The sequence below is a fragment of the Mchenga conophoros genome, linkage group LG19 (genome assembly GCF_057382185.1).
Source record: "Mchenga conophoros isolate Kocher_MC1m ecotype Shallow Benthic linkage group LG19, M_conophoros_male_GT1.1, whole genome shotgun sequence".
Taxonomy (NCBI): domain Eukaryota; kingdom Metazoa; phylum Chordata; class Actinopteri; order Cichliformes; family Cichlidae; genus Mchenga; species Mchenga conophoros.
Window position 1 is genome coordinate 2,417,726 of NC_140544.1, and position 20,120 is coordinate 2,437,845.

At 40.3% G+C, this 20,120-nt stretch overlaps 1 protein-coding gene across 4 annotated transcripts in view; it reads left to right on the forward strand.

The window, feature by feature from the left end:
* Window positions 1-9,448, forward strand: part of LOC146551456 (endoribonuclease Dicer-like) — a 48,528-nt gene extending 39,080 nt beyond the window's left edge. For all 4 annotated transcript variants that reach the window (XM_085256494.1, XM_085256493.1, XM_085256492.1 and 1 more), the window contains 5 exons: window positions 629-887; window positions 980-1,248; window positions 2,288-2,450; window positions 2,652-2,727; window positions 3,597-9,448. In XM_085256494.1, coding sequence (XP_085112620.1) covers window positions 629-887; window positions 980-1,248; window positions 2,288-2,450; window positions 2,652-2,727; window positions 3,597-3,762 — 933 coding nt within the window. In that variant the 3' untranslated portion in view covers window positions 3,763-9,448. The remainder of the gene's footprint in view (window positions 1-628; window positions 888-979; window positions 1,249-2,287; window positions 2,451-2,651; window positions 2,728-3,596) is intronic.
* Window positions 9,449-20,120: the final 10,672 nt, after the last annotated feature.

Here is a 20,120-nt window from a genome sequence, read left to right on the forward strand (position 1 = left end):
TTCTTCAAATTTAGATTTCACTTTTGTAACAGTGGAAAGTGGCAAATACTTTGTTACTGTGTTATTTAATAACTATAGAAAAAACTAAACCTGGGCCTGAACTTAATACATGAATTATAATACTGATTTGGATGTACTTTACCAGCTTTCAGAACAAACTTTTTATTACTGTTCATTGTTTTGCTGTTGGCCTCAGCTTTGCAACACGCTTCACTTTTGGTCTTATATGTTCCTGACTCAGTTCAAATAAATAGTTAATTATATTTGATAATATTTTTATATTAATTATAAATAATTCAGATACATGTCAGTTACTGAACATGCCAGTTAGGCGATCGCAAAGTTAAGCAAGCTCCTCCCCCTGCGTCCTAACATGGAGTTTATGGAGTTTGAGTGGCGACATGCATTGTTCAGGAAAACATTGCAGTGATGTTAATGATGTTAATTTTTGTGATGCATAAAATATTGAGAATTATGGACCGAGTACTTGCATCAGCTCAAATCTGGAAGGACCCAAGCTTTACAGACATGGCACTGTTTGAAAGTAACGTTTTAAAGAATGCAAGGCAAAACTCTCTCTCTCTCCTATTATTATTATTATTATTATTTTTTAATAAAACGACAACAGGTTTTACCATTGGAGAGAGGTCCACCGACTGGAGCAGCGGCACAGGTTCACACTCATACTCAAGTCGCAGACCTGTGTTACGGCTGGCTCAAGATCCCACCCCGCTGCATGCTGGACCATCCAGATGCAGAACGAACTCTCAACCACCTCATATCTGGCTTTGAGAACTTTGAAAAAAAGATCAACTACACTTTTAAGAACAAGGCTTATCTCCTGCAAGCCTTCACTCACGCTTCCTACCATTATAACACCATTACAGGTCAGTAAACCTTATGCTTTACTGACTTTGTCCTTCATTCTTAGTTGTGCATCTCCAGTTGACAAATCTGTGCTTCTTTCACTTTTTCTTAGATTGTTACCAGCGGCTGGAGTTTCTTGGCGATGCAATTCTAGACTACCTCATAACAAAGCACCTTTACGAAGACCCACGGCAGCACTCTCCTGGAGTACTGACCGACCTGCGCTCAGCGCTCGTCAACAACACCATCTTTGCCTCTCTGGCTGTTAAATACGATTATCACAAGTACTTCAAGGCCATCTCGCCAGAGCTTTTCCACGTCATTGATGACTTTGTGCAGTTTCAGCTGGAGAAGAATGAAATGCAAGGCATGGACTCTGAGGTGAGTCCTGCTTCTCTGAAGAATGTGGTTATTATCGCTTCTGCAGGAACAAGCCTAATCTTTGTTATTGTAGCTTTGCCCTCTGAAATAAGTTCAAGAACCGCTCGCTGCGAATAACGAGGCTGCCAGCTTTTATTAAGCTGTTTTCATATTCCAACGTTTGGGTTTCATTCGTCTGCAAAAGGCTAGCTTGGCACCAAAATCTCCTTTCGTTGTGCTTAAGGACTTTTATGCCTTAGGGGACAGCAGGCATATAAACAAGAACGCATTTATAAAAATAAAAAAGTGAGAGAAAGAAATTAAGCAATAACTCGCACACTCTTTCCTACCATAGCCATTGGCTTAATCCTTTCTCAATGTTTCTGCAGAGCGCCCTAAGCTGAACAATAAAATAACATATTTGGGGGTCAAATCAGACAGAAAAAGCTGTAAAAGCAATGGAGAGATGACTTAATGTGAGTTGGTAACGCTAAACAGACAGAGGCTTAAATTCTGCAGCTTTACAGGAAAGTCACTCACAATGTCCCCATTACACAGAAGAAGATTAGGCTGATAGCATAGAGTTAACACAGGGTGGCTGCAGCTCAGGTGGTAGAGCAGGTCACCTACTTAATTGGAAGGGTTATGGTTCGATCCCTGTCTGCTTGGGCAAGATGCTTACCCCATGTTGCTCTCCGGTGCATCCATCGGAAATAAATGCATGTGAATGTTAGAGAGCATAGAAGAAAGTGCTTGTGCAAATGGGTGAATGAGTTGTGTAAAAGTCTTTGAGTGCTAAGAGTAGAAAAGCACTATATAAGAAGCCTCAGACTGGGAACAGTACTGGACTCCATATGTAATTAACTGGGATCTGGTTATTGTGTTGCCATCAGTGCAACCTGTCAGAGTGCAGATAGACATTGAGAAGGGAAAAACTCCCTTTTAACAGGAAGGAACCTCTGACAGAAAGGGGCTCAGGGAGGGGCAGCTGTAACTGGTTGGGGGTGTTACAGCTGTCAGTGTGTCAGCTGACGCACAGCTTTGTTGTTTTTGTCTCCAGCTGCGACGCTCCGAAGAAGACGAAGAGAAGGAGGAGGACATTGAAGTCCCTAAGGCCATGGGAGATATCTTTGAGTCGCTAGCTGGAGCAATTTACATGGACAGCAGGATGTCATTGGAGACTGTGTGGCAAGTGTATTATCCAATGATGAGGCCACTTATAGGTGAGAAAGAGTGGAAGCATGTTTCTCTATTTATTTCTGTGTTTCTTGATTATCCTCCGTGATTGATGGGCAGCGCATGCAGAGAGCTTGAATGACTGCAAACATTCATGATAATTTGCCACTTCTGTGGTTGTGTCAATTGAATCGTCATGATACCATCTCTTTCTACCTCACCAATCTTCATCCCCTCACCAATTACAGAGAAATTCTCTGCCAATGTGCCACGCTCTCCTGTGAGAGAGCTGCTCGAGATGGAACCAGAAACTGCAAAGTTCAGGTAGGACATGAAGAGCACAGCTTCGCTACACTGACTGTACATACAGGGGCAAAAGTGCAGTGCTTTAAATTTATTAGGCCAGCTGTGATTTTAAAAACAAGGAAATTATTTTGTGTCTTTCAAAAGGATTTTTAAATATCATCACACATTAATCGAGCAAAATATTCCACCACTAAAAGTAGTTTTTTCTGTTCAGGAATATATGTAAATAACAGCTTTACATGTACAAATTTATAGATAACAAAATAATTATATTTTCTTTAAGATGGGATCAACTATTAAAGAAACAGAAGAAAGGATTTGGTGGATGCTATTAACTCAGGGCAGCTGAATTTAGTGGTATTAAACTTTTGGACAGTGTGTAATTAGCATAATGATCAAAATATAAAAGGTATACTAATCATACTGGACTAACACTGGTCTCTGACATCTTCTTACTTATGCAAAACTCCATCTCTGGAAGCGTATCATATTTGATTACAAGGGTTTTTGTGTGTTTTTGAGACGTCTACATCATCAGCGTGACTTTTCTTTTTCCTTAAAAAAAATGATATAAATTGCATGATAAATGTTTAATGGCTGAATTGCAAAATGTGGCTAATGTAGCAAATGTGATACAAATTAATACTCATATATGCAGATTCAAATTTGATATATTTTGTGTAAAGGTTCAACAAACACTGTTATCAAAACAATTAAAGATTTCTGGGAGTTATTTCATGGTTCATGTTTTAAAGGGTTAAGCCTCTATATAATCACCTTTTTTCCCTACCTTTTTGAATCATTTCTTATTGGACGTGTGATATTCAACTCAAAGAATGCTGGTATATTACTCAGAATAACAGTTGTTCCCGCTCCTGTCTTTGCAGCCCCGCAGAAAGAACGTATGATGGGAAAGTCCGCGTGACGGTGGAGGTCGTCGGAAAGGGCAAGTTTAAAGGTGTTGGCCGCAGCTACCGGATTGCCAAGTCGGCAGCGGCGCGACGAGCTCTGCGCAGCCTCAAAGCCAATCAACCTCAGGTCCAAAACAATTGAGCTCTCTTACTGAGCTGTCAACATTAGCACCTAAGTTACCGAAGCCGACAGAGCAACGTCGGCTTCCGAACACAGCACGATACTAGCCCTGTATCTTTAGCCTGTGATGGCACAACAACGGCACCCAGGGAACACTGTGTGCAGACACAACAATTGAAGAAGACTGATATCACAGCCTATTTCACATTAGATATTCTACCTTTCTTTTTTTTTTGCGCAAACACAATCTTTACTTTTCCTTTCTGCTTTGTGTAATCATGAGTGCTTTATTAACGTATAGCAAGGTGTTTATATATAAAAAAAAAAAAAGGTCAGGTCACAGTGTCAATTCCCCACTGTTCTTTTTGTTGTCATCTGTTTTTAACCTTGTGTCAGTGAGATGAGGCTTATGCTTATTGTGTAGTATTAGATTGTACATAGTTCAATCAGAGGTGTATGTAGGAAGAAAAAAAAAAAAAAACGCTAAACCCCTCAGCCTGTGCACTAGTGCCAGTCAGTTTTAAAGCGGTTTGTAAAATGCTAACGGCAGACGTGGCTAACAGATACCACTGGAGCGAACACCTGGTGGCATTTCTGTCTAATCTGTCTTGAAATGTATTCTTGATCAGTTTTGCACTTATTCCATTAGGATCTGTTATTTTTAAAATGGTGTGGTCAGATTGACACCAAAATCATATACGTAGCAAAGTATATAAATATATATGAAATGCATAAATGATATTATCGGCCTTAGATGCTAAGGCTCACCGTCATCCTGCAAAACGGATAGGAATTACAACATTCCCAGTTACTGTAATTTAAACTAGTTTCTAACCGCACTTGAGGTTGCATGTTCTTGTAGCTTATGTATAAACCGAGACAACTGGATGGCTTCTATAAATGTTTCAAGTCTACGGCTATATGTAGTGCGACAGCCAGGTGAGATGTTTAAGGCATTATCTCTGCGATTTGGTTTTAGCGATGCTAAGAGTGGATGGAGTCGACTTGGTCAGTCTTGCGCAATAGATGTCTTTCCACAGGAAATCATCCAGTTTTGATACGAGGAAAAAAGAGAAACTCACCCGTTCAATATGCTGCAGAATTTTCTATGAGTTGGATACTCGTGTGTGACACGGAATCTTTTCAGACCGTCTTTGTGAACAAGACCAATTCATTTCAACAGTGTTCCTCACATCCCTTACCTACCAAAGCTATAGTAGATGTGACACTATGAGAATGAAGTCAGTTCCCGAGGGTAAGGATACCAGCCTCGTCTGTGGTTTTTGCTTCTTGCTAAATGTCTCCCCCCTCGCCCTCATAAATAAGCCCTTTTCACTTGAATACCTCAGTTAATTGCATGCATTTTCTTGTCTTTGTTTTTCTTTTTTGTTTGGTGCTAATTTTTTTTTGTATTAAGCTTGAACTTCTCATCTTTTTTGCACTGTAACTATAATACCTCTTTATTTGACCTCCTTTTTTTTTTTTTTTTTTTTTTAACTGTTTAGTTTGGTGGTCCTGTTTGTTTGCTATAGAGCTGTAAAGGAAAGCTGTGTGGTCGACTCTTCTCCCCTCTCATACTTGAGGCACTTGATGATTTTTAGAGGGCGGGGATAGGAATTGTTTTCTCTGCACATAAATTAGTTTCATCATCTATTCATTTCAAACAATTTAGAGTTTCCTTTCGAATTCAGGGGTAAAACAGACGATTGATTGATCACACGAGGATACGTGCTTGTAGAGGTAATCGGATTGCACTCTTAAATTTGCTCCAAAAAATAGGCGGTGAAAATACTTGACTTAACTCTTCAGTTCTGTCTTCATAAATAAGGGTTGGAAAAGACTTTTACCTGTGTGACACCTGAACTGTTAGTATAGCGATCTGAAATCTAATCGGTCACAAAATCCTCCACACAGGTCTTCTACCTCAAAGGACCGTCCTCTCAGTGTTAATTTCTGCACAAGACTGCAGTTCAGTTCAGTGCACTCTGACAGCGCCGTCTACATCAGATCTTCAGTATACAATAAGCCAATCTCCAGTTCCATCATGATTTGCGTCGCTTGTCTTGAATCAAAGATGTGACTCAGATCTTAGTGCCTTCTGTGGGAGGAAACCAGCGTGTGCACGGACTAGATCGCAGGCCCTGCTCGTATCTGATGTTAACAAGGCTATTCAGTGTTCTGATCCAAAGTGGACAGCCCACTTCACTCCGTCATTAGAATGCATCTCCGTGGGTGTAGAGTACCACTCGTGATTGGCTCTCAGTCCTCCACTCTGTATGCAAATATGTGCCTGCCTTGACGCCGTTTTCAAAAACCACATGCCAGATCCTGCACGGGTGCATTTTCCAAACCAGCGTTTGCCCGTACTCGGACGGCTCGGTCATTACCTGTAGTCGTCTCCAAATCCAGATGACTTGCCATGTATGGGCTACGGACAATGTTAGCTATGATGCTTGGCCAAGGTGGGTCATTGTTTAGAGTGGGTCTGTGGAAACTGACTTGGGGAACACTGAAAAGGAAAATGCCTGGTGAAAGCATTTAGCTGCAGGATTGGATTTTTGGCCTGGAGTTTTGTTTTGTTTTACTGGCAGGGTTAGTGGAGTCAGTGGAGTAGCCTCCTGAGTAGCGTTGTTCACAGCATCTTCAGCGACACACTGAATACACAAATCAACATGAATGTATATGTTCTTGCTTTTGATCTAAACTCCGTAATTAAACTGAAGATTATTCCTAAATAAATCATGTCACTGATTGGCTCCAGTGTCCTTGGCTGACTGAAGACCCACTGCAGACATTTTCTAACTCTGACCCATGCTAAGTGTTACTAGAGAAAACATAAACCTGAGAACTCAGGACAGGAACTGGCTCTGTTGTTGATCGAACCCTTTCGGGCACCCAGTCAGAGGGCAGAAGTATTCTGTGTTACAAACACCCAAACGAAGTTCAGACTGATAGCTGCTGCAGTACGGTAGTTTTGAATATGGCCACAAATTCCAAATTTCTGTTGACCCGTTTGTTGCAGCAACCTGATTCTTTCTTTTTCCCAGATTCCCATTCACTTCCTTTGGTCCAACAGAATACTACGTGAAGAGTAAATGTGAAACTTTGCAACACTTCAGTCCACCTTTTTCCAGCTTATCACTGTCAGAGTGCAATCTGTTATTATTTCTCAAGCAGGCAGAGTGGAACTATGAAAACCAGGCTGTGATTTCTCATTCCCCCATTAGACACTGTGGGCTATCAGTTTCACCCTGCCACTCCTCACTCTGTAGTAAACACACAGAGCTGAACACACTAATCATCAGTGAGACTCTGGGAGGGACAGAAGAGGGATTATTTTAAAAAAAGAAAACAAATGTGAAATCGCTCGCGGTGCCACGCCCACTGTATTATGTGTGACCGATGGAAAACAAGGATCCTTTTCAGATGGAGATGAAGACGTGTGTGGGAGTGCTGAAATTAAGGTAGCCCTGGATTATTTGGAGTGGACGATGTTTTCTTCTACTGGCAAAGTTTTTTTCTTTTTGGTTTTTTTTTTTTTTTTTTCTTTTTGTACATGTAGCACAATTGAGCATTGCACTTGGGCGCCATACCTTACCTCATGTCAAAGTGTGAAAGGGACTGAACAATGGAGGAAAAAGCAGTGTGTGTATATATGATGCCATGTTATTAAGGACTAACTTGTGGTTTGCTGCTGTCTCAGTTGCTGGTGTTACACAAATCTATGTTTAAAATGAGAGAATGAGACGATTGGAGAGGAAAGAGAAAACCGTGCCTGCAGGCTCTCACCTGACAAATACACTGTAAGAAGAATCTCTGTAATTGGGGCTAAAATGTCTGGATGTCATGTGTCGGATATCCTGCCTTAAATGTGTTTGGAAATGAATTGTAAAGTTAAACTGACACTTTGAATTGAATCCTGCTTTGTCACAGAATGCAAACTAGCCCACCACAGGAGGAGAAATGAGGCTGGCACATGTAATCAAACTTCCAACCTTTTGAGAACCTAAAGGAAAAATCTACTCATGCCTGTGAGAAGCAGCTCACATGAGCACGTCTGCTCTTCAAGTGTAGGCTGAAAGTGGTCTGTCATTCAAACGAATTGGACCATAAACTGTTTACATTTGATTGTCTGTGATCTTCTGTGAATTCTTTGCCTGTAAAATTACTGCTCGTTTTCGCCGTGGATGTAATTAGAATGTTTTGACACCAATCATGAAAAAAGTGACACTTTGAAGTCAAACTATATAGATTACTGTAGTAACACTGTTTGGTCTTCAAGTTGGGATTTATCAGAACACCTTCAGCATCAGCAGCAGTCTTCTTTCTGCAGCTGTTATAAACGAGCAAACACTGCACTTCTTGGTCCTTTGTGCAAACTCCAAGAGTTACTATGGAGACTCTAAAGTGGGTCTCCTCCAGTAGGTCAAAGTATCTAGCCCATGCAGCTTTGTGTCCACAGCTCACTCTGTAATTTTCCATTTAATTGATGTGATTACATAAAGTCTGTGGAAACAACAAATTGTCCTTTTCAAGGTAGAGTAGAGCCTAACCAAAACAGCAAACTTTCAGTACTGATATATTAACTGATACTGGCTTTGTAATACTTCACCATTGTGTACTGTGGATTTGACAAACTATGATTGTCATTTCTTAATTACATCAAGCGTTCCTGATCTTAAAACAATACATTGTCTCAATAATACTTTATTTTATTTTTAAATGTCAGGTGCTATTACTGATATGGAAATGTTGATGCAGGGTCCACATGTCAGTTTCCAACATGTGTTCCTAATGGCTCTGCTTTAGTGCGAGCTTAGACTAATGGATCTGACGCCTGATTACAGAGTCAGTGAATTTTAAGTCTCGGCGAGGCGTGTGCAGTTTAACAAACAGGGAAGATAAACAAACAGCATATTGTGGTGGTAGAAGTGCTTTAACGTTTATGGTGCTGAAGGTGGACGTGGACTCACTACGGTGTGCTCGTGTATTTGTTTAAGACCTTACAGTGGATATCAGTGGGTACTGTGATGAATGGTATGACAATCTTGGAAAATGGGTAAGGTTTTCTACAATGCTTCATTACAATCAAGTTTCCAAAGTGTTTACATTTTCTGTGAATGACTGTCAGAAAATTCTTTTTTTTTTTTTTTTTTGTTTACATCCACCGTGACATCAGAGTTTCAAATGTTTTTATGTTGGGCAGCCACTAGATCTCTATGTCAGGTCGGCCACATGCATTTGGCTGATTGGTTGTAAATTTGTAAAGCAAATGTCACCGTATCCAGCATTATTGGTGTTTTTTAAGGTGGGTTTTTCCTTCAAGGATCAAATATGGAGTGTAAGAAAACCAACATTGCTTTGTTAAATGTTAAACGGTGAAAAGTGGGGTAAAGAGAGAACTCTTGGCAGCAAGATATTGGTCTCATGAAGCCAACATCGAACATCCTGTTCACCATGCAGCAGAACACCAGCAGAATGGAGCTACACAGATCGAGTGAACTGTTATCAGTATGAGGAATTATGGGCCATCACAACCTGCAGCAAATATATTTAAGGGACTTTGGAATAGAACTCAGTCATACTGTAATACCGTGCTGCAGTGGTTTGCGGTCTGCACCTTATGGGTCACAAATACCTTTAATTCCCCCCCATGTTTTTATAATTGTAGCCTGTTATATCTACAATAAAAATAATGGTATGGTTATTCTGTGGAGTTCATTTTTTTTCTATCAGGTGGAACCCTGCACAGAATCAGGTTGAGTATGTTGATAGGTCAAGCTATAATTAATGGGCAATCAGTTACACTATCACCACCAAATACCAATGTTCTGTTAATGGTAGTTACGGCTACTATAGCCAAACTAGACCCTGGATTTGAATAGTTAGATATATTGGTCAGTGTCACACTCCTCTTTTCTTTTTGTTTGTAATGAATTTATAAATGTGTAGAGAGCCTTTCTGGCTTTCTTCATGAACCATCATGGTGAAGCAGTCCTTTCAAAAACTTGTCCAAACCTTGCTAGCAGTTAGCATTTAGCCTTGCTGCTCTCCCACAGCCCACTTGCAAAGCAATATAATATTCTACAAAGTTGCCAAAAAGTTGATTCTGTTCATCTGGACGCAGGTTTTAGTTGGTTTAGGTTTTAGTGAGAGAAATGTTTCACTCATCCAAGTGACTTCTTTAGTCTCAGCTGACTCCAGGTTTCCCCAACCTTATAAACAGTTCATTGCACAATGACTGAAACTAGCACCACTGAATGAACAATGGGCTGTGAGGTCAGTTCCTTGATCTTTAATATGCAAATGGTCATGACACAGCCCATTGTTCATTCAGAGTTACTGTTTTTTTTCCCACATGTGAGGTATCTTATATATGCTGTCTTTATATTCTGATAAAGGTTCTGAGACTGAAGTTAATTTTGCCAATACTTCTAAGTAACCACTCAGCCACTGAACATCTTTGTTATAATCCCCAGTTTGAGAACCAGGGGGTTAAACGTGTCACTAATCATATTCTGTTTAAAATAAACCTATGATGATCATTCCAGAAAGTATTGTAGGATTTATTTTTACATTTATACATTCAATGGTGTATTTACTGTTCTTTTTCTCCTTCAAACAGTTCAGGTATCACTTTCTAGACTCTGGAGAACTTTCTTGTGGGATCTGCATTGTGTGCCGAGTGCAGCCTGAAATATCATTTTCCACTTTGGTTTTTGTCCTTCAATCATTGTAATGAATGATTAACTGTTACTGTGTGACACAAAGATGAGCTTTATGCTTTATCACACCTACACTGTTTCAAACTGCATCTACTAAGTTCAGAAAGGATAACCGTTCAATATTGGAACAAGTATAAACAGCAGTTAAACCCTTATAATCCAATATTGATTGTAGATGGTATGCATAATCTTAACCACGGATTTATAAAGATAATGTTCATAGATGGTTTACAAACCATCAGGCAATAATCAAACACTGATTTAACATAAACGTTCCTTTGAGATAATGTACAGAAATGAAACAACTGTGAATGTATTTAAGTTGGTTTTTTAAGGTCTTCTAAATGCGTAGGCCATTTATCACTTTTAAGTCTGTCCTCTGATTTGAGCTTGGATGGGTCTAAGCTGCTGAATTCAGCTCTGTATGGAGGTACAGCCACTCGGGTCTGAAACTCATCAACAGCACCCACTATACTGGCTCCATCTCAGGTGCCTGACAACATACCACAGCAGTTAATTCACCCCCTGGGAACCAAACAGGAATACTCAAAGCAGGTTCACCATCAGGGTCACATTTCACTGGACTAAACCGGCTTAGAGGCAGGTAATTTTTCAGTCAGACCAATGTGTCAGTGAAACTTCAAACTTCAATTTGTCTTTTTTTGTTGTTGTTCTTCTTCCCATGTTGAGATGTTCATTCCTATCTGGAATTTATAAAATCTTAAAGGCTAACACATTCTTATAAACCTGTCAAAATGTGAGTTTGTAAAGGAAATCCCCCAAAGGAACAGCTCAGAGAAAAAGGCTTGTCAACCTGTGAAGCACAGTTCAGGCTACAATCTATGAAAAAGCCTGTAGAAATATTGATTTTTCCATATTTGCATGAAAATGTAATTTAGGATAGAATAGCCCTTTTTGTTATTGTACAAGGAAATTGTTGGTGCTACTCACCAACTGTGCAACAAATACAAATGGTATGACAACAGGAATAAATAACAAGAATAAATACAAAACAAGAGAAAGGAGCACATTAAAAGGACAAGTTGCAAAGTGCTTAAATCTAGTGCAAAGGACTTGGTCTGAGTCAGGGGCGGAGCGGGGGGGGTGGCTTATGGGGCTTAAGCCCGGGTTGTTTTGTCAGAAGCCCGGGGTCTTTTGGAGTGTAATTTTTTCATAGTTAGATGCCTGGCTGACAACTGTATAAAACAAAAACTACACACAATATTCGAAGCACATAGTGCACACTGTGGGAATTTACGACTGTGCGTAAATCCCCCCTAATATTGGTATGATCCGAGCTCAGACACTAAGTGACTGAGCGAGGGGGCGGGGCAGCTGCTGCCTGCGAGTGCGCTGTTGGAGAAACGCAGCCAGGCAGACAGAGGAGAACTGAAGTTCGACCAGGTACCAAAGCAAATCATTCGTACTGTACAAATAATGTAAATATGACGGTGAATCATGAAAGATATCAAAGTGATCACTTGACCCATGTTACGTTACTTGCTCTTCAAGTGAATCAACAAATGAAAAGCCGAACAACAACAATGCTGTTTCTTTAGAGAGTCTTAGCTTACACGTGTGTTTATTTCATATTTTCAGTTGTTTCCCTCCACGGCTAAATAAATCGGTTTCAGTAATGCACTGATATACAAGAATGGACATAAGGAGCTTCTTTCAAAGAAAAAACTCTGGTAGATGTTATTTTATATATTATGCTTTGTATGTTGTTCAGTATATTTCTATGCAAAACAAGAGGAACTTCAATACACAGCAGTATATTCACAGCTGAAACCAGATATTTACACTTTATGGAAAACACAAGAACATTTTTTTACTGCACAACATCAATTTAGAGTAAACTTGTTTTGTTTTGGATAAATAAATATTGAAATATCTTTTGAATTAGTTAAATGTCAGAATACAGAGAGACAGTGTATATGTGCTCCTAAATTTGATGAAAGTGATAAAAATAGAAGCTCTAAGTTTATTGTTAATTAATAAGAAACTGCAGAAGATTCCATTCTGAGCTGAAGAAGCTTCTGATAGGTTCGTAGAGTCCATGTGAGTAAACTGGTGGCACAGCTGTGGATGCATATAAGGCAAAACACAGAGGCTGTTTCTTTGACATGGGAACATCAAGAGATGTTAACCAAAACACCAGGAAAAGAACTGTGGAGCTCCATAAGTGTGGCTCAAGTTTGAATACAATTTGGTGCCATTTGCAATTAAGAAATACAGACAGTTTATCTCTTTACTCTTAAAGTTAACAAATATGTTTTTTATATTTATCTAAAAAATAAACATTTAGTCTGATTTGATGTTACAATTAAAAAAGTGTTTTTATCCGAAGAGTCTGTAAATATCTGGTTTCAACTGTATATTTGATGATTGTCAGCACAGAGAGAGAGGGGGGGGAACAGAGAGGGAGAGAGAGGAGAACGAGGACAGAACAGAGATGAACAAGAGCAGGTGAGACACACATGTTAGTCACATGGTTGTTTACCAAAAGTATCAGCGTATCATAGGTCCTCATGTATCTCGTACCTAGTGTTTCTTTTTAGGTTTGTTATTTTTCAAATTCTATATTTATTAAGTTTTGCAGCTTGTTTGCACAACAAGGCTAAATAATTATATAAACCTTTCTCAATCTCAATCTACTACCCTTTAGGGCTAAGCCCCGTGTGTATCAAATGTCTGCCTCCGCCTCTGGTCTGAGTAAGCAGTCTGCATGTGAGTGGCCTGAAGGATACTCAGAGCATGGCTGAGATTGATGGTTGGAGGGGTGTGGAATGGTGGTTGTTTACAGTCTAAATGGCCCAGGGGAAGTAGCTGTTTGTGAGTCTGTAGGTGTGGGTGACCTGAGGGAGGGCAACGAATCAAACAGATGATGGGATGGGAGGAGTCACCTGTGATGCAGCACCTGAAACTACGGATACTGGATGCCTGTGCTGGCATTTCTCCTGCGGTGTTGCTATCAGTGTGTGAAGAGTGGGAGAAGAGGGTTGCATTGACAATCCAACACAATGGGCAGCACATTGAACACATTTTATAAGTGATCAGAAACTTGTAAATAACTCATGAAAGAATAAAGTTACGTTGAAACCAAGCACACCATTGTTTTTCTTGTGACGTTAACAATAAATTTGATGTGTCACATGACCCTCTTCCTATTGAAAAAACAAAAGTTGTATCCAAGATGGCCGACTTCTAAATGGCCACCATGGTCACCACCCATCTTGAGGAGTTTGCCCCCTCACATATACTAATGTGCCACAAACAGGACTTTAATATCACCAACCATTCCCATGTTATTACGGTGTATCCATATAAATGGCCCACCCTGTAGTTTTAAGAATGACAAAAAATCTTGCTGCATGTTCTCACCAAGCTTTTGCTTTAGCATTCCACTTGCTTCTCATCAGCTGTCATCTGCCTCCAGAGTCCCACAAGCTATCGAAGCTTGACCTGTTCTAGTCTGATGTCTCTCTTCGCCTCAAGTCCACGACAGTAAAAGAAAACTAACCTGCAAAGTCAAACAGAAAGTAATCTCTGTCCTCCTCTCTCTGTCTTTCAGAGATGAAATAATAATAGATGGAAATAGATAAACTAAACAGAACAGAGTACCCCGATTGCCACCGATTTTAATGGTTAAATCATACAAATAAGCAAAGGAAATTCGTCTTTGTTTTTTAGACACATGTGCACAGCTGTTTTAGTAAACATAAGTGCCTCAAAGCTACTGCTGTTACGATCTAGTGCTATATAATTTAAAGTGAATGAAAAAATAGAAATAAATAGCTTTTTTCAAGAGGGTAGGCTCCCACCTTCACTATCTGAAGCCATCATTACACTTATCCTAAAGAAGGATAAGGACCCCACTGACTGTAAAAGCTAAGTCTGACCTCCTATGATAGTAAGATTTTATCTAAAATTCTGGCTAATCGATTAAACTGGGTAATAACCTCTCTTGTACATGTAGATCAAGTTGGTTTCATAAGCTCACCCTCTTCAGCTGATAATATTAGGAGGTTAATTGACATTATGTGGGCGGTTCAGGACAGCCATTCTCCCATAGCTGCGATTTCGCTGGATGCCGAAAAGGCATTCGACAGAGTCGAGTGGAGATATTTATTCGCCACTTTGGAGTGTTTCGGTTTTACCAAAAGCTTTATTAATTGGATTCAGCTTATATATGTACACCCCAAGGCATCAGTACTCACAAATGGAATAATAGGCCCTTCTTTTGAACCAGGTAGAGGAACCAGGCAGGGGGATCCCGTCTCTCGACTTCTTTTTGCTCTGGCCCTTGAGCCGCTGGCAGTGGCTATTCGTAGGGAGCCCAATTTTCCAGGTGTCAGTATAGGGAGAGACTGTCATAAACTGATGTTGCACGCCGATGACATTTTGCTTTTTATATCAGACCCAGAAAAGTCTTTAAACTCCTTGCAGGCAATAATAAATACGTTTTCAGCTATTTCTGGTTATAAGGTGAATTGGACCAAATCAGAGGCCCTTCCGTTAACTAGTTATTGTCCTAGGTCACTTTTTCAAACCGGTATGTTTTCCTGGCCTCAGGAGGGCATTAAGTATTTAGGCATCACCTTCCCGCCTCATTTGTCAGACCTGATAAAGATAAATTTTGAACCTTTACTCAGCGCTCTGAAAATTAATATTGATCGTTGGGCTCCGATGTATCTCTCAATGTGGGGAAAGGTAAACGTAATCAAAATGGTATGTACACCTAAGTTCAATTATTTGTTGCAGGCTCTACCAATTCATGTTCCTTTGAAATACACCAAACAATTTGACCAGCTCTGTAAGGCATTTATATGGAATAATAAAAAGCCTAGATTGAATCTGAGAAAACTGCAGAAACCAGTGGACAGAGGTGGGTTAGGGATGCCTAATCTACTTATATATCATTATGCTTTTTCTCTTCGGCATTTGGCACATTGGTTCTTACCCCCTGAGAAAGCGCCTCCTTGGTTTTCTATTGAAAGTACTGCTTGCTCGCCATTTACACCATTATATAGCTTATCAACTAATTTGTCCCCCCGTATCCAATCACATCCGGTACTTTCTCATTTGAAAGAAGTATGGAAAAGAATGTCCAAATTATTCAAATTTGATCCATATCTTAACCAATCTGCTGGTATTTGGTATAATCCCAAACTTTCTATTGCTAAACTACCCTTCTTTTGGAAGCTCTGGTTTCAGAGAGGTATAACAGTGTTGGGGGATATTTATGAAAACAGTATATTTAAATCATATGGAAAACTTGCAGAAGAATTTGATTTACCTAGACAGGAATTTTGGAAATACCTGCAACTAAGACATTTGATGGCCAATACATGTGGTTCATTCGCAAAGTTCACTTTAAGCTAAGATAAGATAAGATAAGATAAGATAGAACTTTATTAATCCCTCGGGTGGGTTCCTCTGGGAAATTCGACTTCCAAAAAGCACAGCAACGACCGAAGTTACAGTTACAGAATTGTTATATATATATACACACACACACACACACACACACACACACACACACACATATATAAATACAGAGACAAATATAAATAAAATATACAAAGGGGATAAATAGAATAAATAGGAATAAAAAATAAAAATACAAGTGAATTGCACATTTCAAGTATGGAGTCTATTGCACTGTTGACTATTTACAAAAAGTATTGCACAAGGTATTGTACAGTGAGGTGAAGAGGCACTACAGCTTAGTTGTTCCCCCCTCCTTTGTCCTCCTGTTTCCCCTCCCTCTCCCCTCCAGAGAGGAGTTAAACAGTTTGATGGCGTGTGGGACAAAGGAGTTTTTAAGTCTGTTAGTTCTTGTCTTGGGGAGAAGCAACCTGTCACTGAACAGACTCTTCTGGTTGTTTATGGCCGTGTGCAGAGGATGCCCAGCATTGTTCATAATGTCCAGCAGTTTCTTTAATGTCCTTTTCTCTGCCACTGTCACCAGAGTGTCCAGCTTCATGCCGACCACAGAGCCAGCCTTCCTGATCAGTTTCTCCAGCCTGGATGAGTCCTTCTTTGCTGTGCTGCTCCCCCAGCACACCACAGCATAGAAAAGTACTCCAGCAACCACCGACTGGTAAAACATCCTCAGGAGCTTCCTGCAGATGTTAAAAGACCTCAGCCTCCTGAGGAAGTACAGTCGGCTTTGGGCTTTTTTATACAGGTGCTCTGTGTTGCATGACCAGTCCAGTTTATTGTCCACCCACAGCCCGAGGTACTTGTACTTGTTGACCACCTCCAACTCCTCCCCCTCTATCTGAACCGGCAGTGGACCTTCTCTGGACCTCCCGAAGTCCACAACCAGTTCCTTAGTCTTTGAGGTGTTGAGTTGCAGGTGGTTTGTGTGACTCCATGCGACAAAGTTCCTCACCAGACTTCTGTACTCCTCTTCCTGATCATCCCAGATACACCCCATGATGGCCGTGTCATCTGCAAACTTCTGAATATGGCATAATTCAGAGTTGTAGCAGAAGTCAGAGGTGTACAGGGTGAAGAGAAGAGGGGACAGCACAGTTCCCTGTGGTGCTCCTGTGCTGCTGACCACAGTGTCAGACGTGATGTCCTTCAGCCTGACGTACTGTGGTCTGTCGGTGAGGTAGTCGGAGATCCAAGCCACCAGGCAGGGGTCCACCTCCATCCTGTTCAGTTTTTCCTGAAGCATACAGGGCCGGATGGTATTAAAGGCACTGGAAAAGTCAAGAAACAGTATCCTGACCGTGCCTTTTCCCCCATCCAGGTGTGAGTGGGCTCTGTGTAGGAGGTACAGGATGGCATCCTCCACTCCGACACCCGCCTTGTATGCAAACTGTAGTGGGTCCTGGGCATGTTGTACCTGTGGTCGGAGGAAGTTGAGGAAGAGCCGCTCTAGAAGAGCCGCTCTAGAGTCTTCAAGCTGCGACTTTCTGGGGGAAATAAAAAAAACCTTTGGGCGTGGACAAGAGGCATCAACTTATTACAAAATGCTTTTATTAGCTTCTGATCCTAACACACTGTCCCTCAAAAGAACGTGGGAAATGGACTTAAATCTCAACTTTACAGTGGAGGAATGGAATGGCATCCTCAGGAATCTGAAAAAAATGTCACGCGAATTGCGTTCAAGGTTGGTTCAATTTAAGATTTTAAATAGAGTATACTGGACACCCTCACGGTTGCATAGGGTGGGTCTAGCGACTGACGATGCATGCTGGAAATGCCAGCAAGGAAGTGGCACACTTTTACATTTGCTTTGGGGGTGCTCCAAAGTCCAAGATTATTGGATTCATAGGATTCATATTCACCCTTTAGCTTTGAGTCACTTATCCACTTCTCTTGCTCATTGGGTACAAACGGCGATTATGCTGGGGAGGAAGCTGCTAGTGAAAGAGTGGAAGGCCTCATCGACTCCTACCTTCTCTCAGTGGTATACCTCTTTGGGACAAGTGGCAGCTTACGAAAGATTATCATATAGACTGCTAAATAGACTGGACGACTATAATGATAAGTGGGCTAACTACTTTTTACATACAGGTCAGTGACGTATCCGGCTAAAGTAGTTAAGGTCGGACTAATCAGGATAGCTGTAATCTGGTCTATGTGAAATGTTGGCATCATTTTTTTTTTTGGGATGGAAATATGCATTGATTCTCAATTTGTTCTGTTGTTGTTACTGGGAATGTCCATTCTGCTATCTTTTGGGGGGGGGGGTTGTATATTAAAATCGAATAAAGTTTGAGTCATAAAAAAAAAAAAGCTTTTTTCTCTGCATTTTTCATCCACAACCAAACAGATTTTTTGGTCTCTGTAAGTGAAGCTTTTAAAAAGCTATTTTGCGGTTTACAGTTTTCAGAAACTTAGCTTTTGCAATAGTTTGTAGACAATGAAAACAAATATTTTAATCATGCAGCATGAAGGGTGTATGCATTCATCTCATTTTTTTGTTCTCTTATTGTTTGGAGGCGCTCAGGATAATGTTTTCTCCTTGAAGTAAAATTGCAAAGACTTTCTAGATTTCATCATCTACAGTACATAGTATCATCTAACTATTCCAACAATATAATTTAGATAAATCTCTGAGCACAAGGGACATGGGTTGCCCTGCCTGCATTGAAATAAAAAATACAACCAAAAAGAGCCAGGACTGCTGAGAAACTAAAATCCTCCATCAGACTCCCCCGAAGTGCAGCAGCTGCTGTCCTCACTTCCTACACTGTTGTTAAACAGGGGATACAAAGTGTGAAACATTGATGCTGTTTTTTTCCTTAAGCTGCATTTTCTCACTTTAAATATTTAATCTGTTTTCTACGTTCTCTTGTGAATTAAATATGGGGTTATGAGATCTGCAAATCATTGCATTGTGTTTTTCCTAACATTTGAGACACCTTCCAGCTGTTTTTGGAATCGGACCCATGGTTCACATCATTACCAGCATAAACCAGTCAACACGCTTCTTAGCGTAGAAGGTCCAATCTACATTGATGCACATTCCAGAAGGAGGTTTCCAGGAACATTATATCTTCAACAGTCCAAGAAAGGAAAAAAAACAAAAACAAAAATTCAAAAGTCAGTCAGCTGACAGTTCATTCAATGTAAAAAAAAAAAAATCAGCTTTATTTATTTCATTTAAAAAAAAAAGAATATTGTGCTTTGAAGGCCGGATCATTTATTTTTTACAATTTCAAATTAAGAACAATTTTCTTTTACTGCTAAACGGTTTCCCTTAATGTTAGGAACCTCTCCACAATGTCTGGAGCCAGCCTCTGTGTCTGCTCTTTTTATACCCAGTATTGTTACTGATTAACCTCATTAAAGGAGATGTTCCAGTATGCTAACCTTAGATAAGGAAGTCTTATTTAGATTTTAGTCCACAAGTTCAGATGTACTTTTAAGTTGAGAAAAAATGCAGGGGTGCGGGGGTGTTGTCTGTGGTCAAACAGTCTCATATTCAATTGTCCCAGATTTCCACGGAGCTTTCAGAGTAGACGATATCCACAGCGTGGTGAGGTTGGAAGTAGAACTGTACAGAGTGACAGACTCTGCAGCACTGCAGCAGGCTACAGTGAAAATCCCCAAAAAACTGTTCAGGCAAGCCCTCCCTCCTCTTCCTTCCTCTTGCATATTTATTCATGTTTTCCTTTGATTTTACTTTAAAATAAATCGCTGATGTGACACAGCAGCAGTCTGTACATTATCAGCACAGGCAATAACTCACCATTAACCCTGCTCATTCCCCCTCTATAACCCCTGATTCCACCTCAACTCTGTTTTCAACAAAGCTGACCCTATTTGCATTCAGCTTACAGTGTATCCACAAGTGTGTGTGTAAAACACACAGTTTAAAAAAAAAATATGGCTACTTAATGAGAAAAAAAAGTACACAAGAGTGACAGTATAGATTAAAAGTTTACAGTTTTACCACCAGATATGTTCAGTGCCACCATCTTGGTTTGCTATCTCAAGGTTTGTTGATCTGTTTCGACTTTCCAGTTGGGAAATCTGAGTTGATTGGGTGTTCCACATAACATCTCTGACTGGGAACTTGGACTTTCCAGCTTCCACGCACCAATAGGCCTGAGCTGCTGAGGGACTTGCCCTCTCACTGAGGGTTTCTCACTCTGCTCGTTTCTCACCTGATGTGTTTATATGCCT